The sequence below is a fragment of the Austrofundulus limnaeus genome, unplaced genomic scaffold, assembly GCF_001266775.1.
Source record: "Austrofundulus limnaeus strain Quisiro unplaced genomic scaffold, Austrofundulus_limnaeus-1.0 Scaffold1725, whole genome shotgun sequence".
NCBI lineage: Eukaryota > Metazoa > Chordata > Actinopteri > Cyprinodontiformes > Rivulidae > Austrofundulus > Austrofundulus limnaeus.
This window is the reverse complement of record NW_013954127.1, coordinates 26,617-31,380: the sequence shown is the minus strand read 5'-3', so window position 1 is coordinate 31,380 and position 4,764 is coordinate 26,617. Positions and strand designations below refer to the sequence as shown.

Below are 4,764 nucleotides of genomic sequence, written 5' to 3'. Positions count from 1 at the left end.
TCTGTCAACGCTCTCTGGTTTCATTTAAAAGAGTCGATCATCAGATATTGTCCAAGATTAACCTTCAGGGTGGATATAGCTCACTCACACCGATGACCTATCCATGTCATCATTTACCCAGAAAGCTTTGCATGTAAATAAAATGGCCATGTTAAAATATATTTTTAAGAACTTACAAAACTAAAAAGCCTACAATATTTTGTCTTTATTTTACAGTTAAAATAAATTTGTATCAAATAAAGTCTAATGTTACAACAAATCAGGGATCCCTTTAAAACCTCATTCATGTTCTGGCTGTGATGTCTGAGATGCTTTACTTTTAGTATTTTTAGCTGCGTGATTCAGCAAATATGAGTGTAAGTTTCCACATATCATGGGTTTGTTGTGACTCCCTGTATCCGTGTGAGTGTGTGAGTGCCGGCGCAGAAAACACTGCGGTCTACTGCTGCAGAAAAACAATGTCCAAATAAACAATGACACAGGAAGCTGCTCAAGARGCTCAGGACATAAGAGAAGATTATCTGTGAACAAATTTGTCGTTACCCTCTGACCACAGCACCGCTGGCTTTTAATTAAACCGTTCTGTGGCAGGGAGAAGAATGGTCCAAACACTGAGTTAGGTATTTGAGGACAATATTTAAACATTGTTCAGTGCAGACCAACTCTCTGAACGACTACAATGCTCTCCCACATGGCCCTTCTCTGACCAAACATGGAGGTATTTTTAGCCTCATTATGCCCCACTTGCCAATGAGTAAGCAGAGAGGTATTTTCATGTTACTCCACGGACTTTGGGGAGTAAAGTAAAAACATTTCTGTGTGAGTGCAAGTGAAGGAGTGATACATGAGATCTGATGATGTAATAATGCATTAGGCTAAGAGCCTGCGCCAGCGCTTTACATTAAACCTCTTTCTTTTGTTCTCCCATTTCTGTTTTTCACATCTGCTGCTTTAATCTACACCACAGCTCTTTGGCATTCAAGAGAATCTTTTGTTCAGGTTCATGTTGTTGCGTTAGAGTCTCATTTGAATGTGGAGAGAATCTGGAGCTGATTAGTTTAATCCCTGAAACGAGTTCAAATGAGAAAACAGCAAGCCTAAGAAAGTTACAACTTCCATTAGAAGGTAAATATTTTCTTTTGTTTCAGCACTAATTGAGCGTATATCAGCCTAGAAGTATTTTAAAAGGAGAAAACTGGACTTTTTTTATTATTGGGGCAAGCCATAGGAAAAGTAAATGAAGCAAAATTCAAGATGGCTGCCAAAACAAATTCAAAAACGTTTGCTAAAGTGGTGAGCTTTTTAAGCAGTTCCACTTTAAATACTACGACATTATTGTTCAAAAAAACATAATAGGGAATCGAGAAAACCAAATAGATTGAAAAATACGACTGAAACAGAAAATAAAGATATCTATGTAGCCTTTTCCTCACGCTTCACTCACTCGAGGTACAAAACGAAATGTATTTAAGCACTAAAAATAAGTAATTTTGCATATGTCCCCTTAAAGGACTTATAGGATCCTTTCTGCAAATACAACTTTTATTAAATAACACTGTCCTGGCATAAAGGACAGGAGGAGTGGGGTCAAGTTGTTTTTTATTTTACACACAATGTACCTCCATCTTAATTACTCAGAACGGCGCAATCATCATTATCATCTTAAAGTGTTTTGATCAGTAGTTCTTCAAGCTTTCTGAAATATTTCCCAAGTTTTCTTTGGACTTCAATTGTATTTTTGCCCATTTTCTATACAGTTTTTGTAGTCAGGACAACTACTGWATTATGCAGCAGTTAATCTCAACTGCTGACACACCAAATTTTAGCTCAATATCTGTAAAAACAACTTGTTATAGCTATTGTTGCGTTTTCCAAGATCAGCTGGTCGTGGTGGCCACCTTGAACAGCGTTGGCTCCAACTTTTGTACATGTTTAACCAGTGATTATTTAAAGTGCTAATTAAAACGCYGTCTTTGACAGCAGGTGAAATTGGAGGATGAATCCAGATGTTTGCAGAGAACCCAGTCAGTTTGTTGTGGTGAAATCTGGGTAATAACAAGGTGATGATGACAAACTCATTCCCAGCATTTAAATCCTTCAGCGGCACCACCAAAATGGGGTTTCTGCGACTGACTTAATGCAAAAAAATGGTTTGGCTGACACGAAACACGGAACCTGAGCGTAACACGCACACATGGTGCGCACGCAGCCGCACATGTTTATGGTGAAAGGAGCCCGTGTTCTGTGCAGCTGGGAGAGTTGTTACTGCGTGTAATTCTTCCCAGATGAGGTGGGTGGCAAGTCAGCATGGTTTAAAGGACCGCCAGCCTCAGCGCTACTGTAAACACATCCACTGCCACTGTTGCACACAGTGTGGTCGGTGGGTCGTTTTTCCCTCTTACACCATTCATGTGCACAAAAATAATCAAGTCAGTGATGTGGAAACTACAATCTTTAACAGAGTTCAGAAGCTGGAACATGTCAGCGATTCTGACATCAGTCTAACATGATTCATGGATCTTAAAATCAAAATGTAATGTCCAAACTTTCTCCTTGTGTGGGGTTTAATTCTAGCAACTAAACAGTATATGTAGTTGAATAAAAAGGTCTTGCATTCCATAAATAATATATATCCCAGGTTGTACTTCATGTCAGAGTATTAGACCAAGACCATCTTATGTGGAAAAATTGACAATAGAAATGTTTGTGTTTTCTAAGATTAACTCCTAAGAGTTACTCAGTGAATCAATTGTAGATGTGCATCTAATGGTTACTCTCTGAAAGTTTTATTAAACTCTGTCCAGTGGTTCATGAGGTATTTTGCTAACAGATAGGCAGAGTTGAATCCAACAGTTAATGGCAACATTTTAAGATAAATCTCTCAAGCAATCTGTTAGCAGTCAAGATATGTGTTGGGGTTCAGTCTCACCTACTGCCAATATGTAAAACTGACCAAGTTACAGCTTTCTTTGCCTTTTTTAAGATCAGTCAGCTGTGGTGGCCAACTTGAATTGGATGACTCCAAAAGTTAATCAGTTGAAGAGATACATCTAATGAATTTTTCCTGTGAGTTTTATTAGAATTCAACTTGTAGTTCWTGAAATATTTTGCGAACAGACAAACACATGAACGTGAACATTATGATTTTTTTTGCCTTTTTAGCTTTAAAGGGGGGTATTATGTATTTTCCAGGCACATAGTTCAATTCTGTACCACAATGAAGTAACTATGTTGCGTTCATGTGTTATGAAAATGCTGTATATATTGAAAATAAATTTGATTTTSCCTTTAAATTAGCCTCTGTCTCTTTAAGAACTTCCTACTGTTTCTGACACTCCCACTTCAGCACATCTTCCCAACAATGCTGAGGGGGAGGGGCTTGGCTGGGACTGAGCTCCAGGAAGGAGCTTTGGGTAAATAGGTGGTGCTTTGTACCAGRAAGTGTTTCTGCAGCTCCACATGGCTAAAACAGGAGATTCATGAGTTCCTCAAACATGCATGAATGAGTCAAAGCAACACTCTGGGRATGTTTGTGATGYTGGAATGACATAACATGATATAAAGCTAAAAGGAGTTGATTTTGCATGATAATCCCCGCCAAGAGATCACGACTGATTCAGCTCCWGTCGTTGAGCTGAAGAGCTAACGGAAGCTGAAGCTCCAGCTCCTGAAGTCTTACCTGAGCACAGCTCTCCTTTGTAGCGCAGGCAGTTGAAGTCATCGCACTCGCACAGCTTCCCCCAGACCTTCCCAAAGTCGCTGTTGTGGCACACACACTGGCCGCACACGCAGTCGCCGCGGCCGCTGCAGATGGCGGACTGAGGACCCCCMGGTCCTGCGGGCCCACTGCAACGGTCCTGCTCCGTGGGGTTATAGTCCCCCTCCGCGCACTCGCAGTACGGGCCCAGCCGGCCCGGGTGGCACAGGCAGATGCCACACTCGTAGGTGCCGTTGCCGTTGCTGCACTTCGGGCTGTTCAGCTGGGTTTTGGCCTGGCACTTGCAGTCGCACTCAAAGGTGACGGTAATTGAGAGGGAGTCCTTGAAGCCCACCGGTTTGATGATGAAGGTCTTCTTCTTTTGTTTGGGACAACCGCGAGCACGRGCCTCCACACTGAAGGAGACCTGAGGGAGAAGGATCGGGATGGAAGGAGCTTTTAATGTTTGGAGTCAAGAAAGATTGACACTCATTTAATAGCTGCTYATTTCTCATSATTATCAGAGGAAGCKTTAACAAAAACAATGCAAAGAATGTAGATTACAGCTGCACAAAGTCAAAGAGATTGTTCAGTCAACATTGCACCCATTTCTGGTAAGTGTCCAAAAGTGGGCAGTTACTACATCTGGAAAGAGATCCAAATATGGAAATAACAAGAGGAGTCGAGGCAGAGAGGAAGAAATGTGTGCAGGCCAGAAAACATCCTCGAGACTGAAGAAAAAAKKAKKAAYYYYKRMYAAAAGTGTGAGAAAAAAAGAGTAGTGCTTAGAGCCGACGATTAACTCAAACTTCTGAAGAACAAGAAATTTCATCTGTTRAACAATCTCATTCTTCCACCATCTGCTGTCTGACACCACACGGAAACAGGAAAATCCTCTTAGATAGCAGCAAAACAGGAAATGGAGAAATAAAGTGGATGTTTAAAAAAAGAAAGAAAGAAATGAAACGAGAAACAGAACTGACTGACATTTATATGATTTCCTCCTATAGAGTGGGGATCACAAGTCTGCAAGTTGGCAAGAAAAGTTGGGAATGTTGTTTTTTTTT

The 4,764-nt window shown here is 40.8% G+C and overlaps 1 protein-coding gene across 1 annotated transcript in view; it reads right to left on the bottom strand.

Annotated features, from left to right (window-relative positions):
* LOC106536199 (integrin beta-3) overlaps positions 1-4,764 on the bottom strand; it is a gene marked incomplete at its 5' end in the record, with an annotated part of 19,691 nt that overhangs the window by 10,913 nt on the left and 4,014 nt on the right. The window contains 1 exon segment of the mRNA XM_014033406.1: positions 3,680-4,124. Coding sequence (XP_013888860.1) covers positions 3,680-4,124 — 445 coding nt within the window.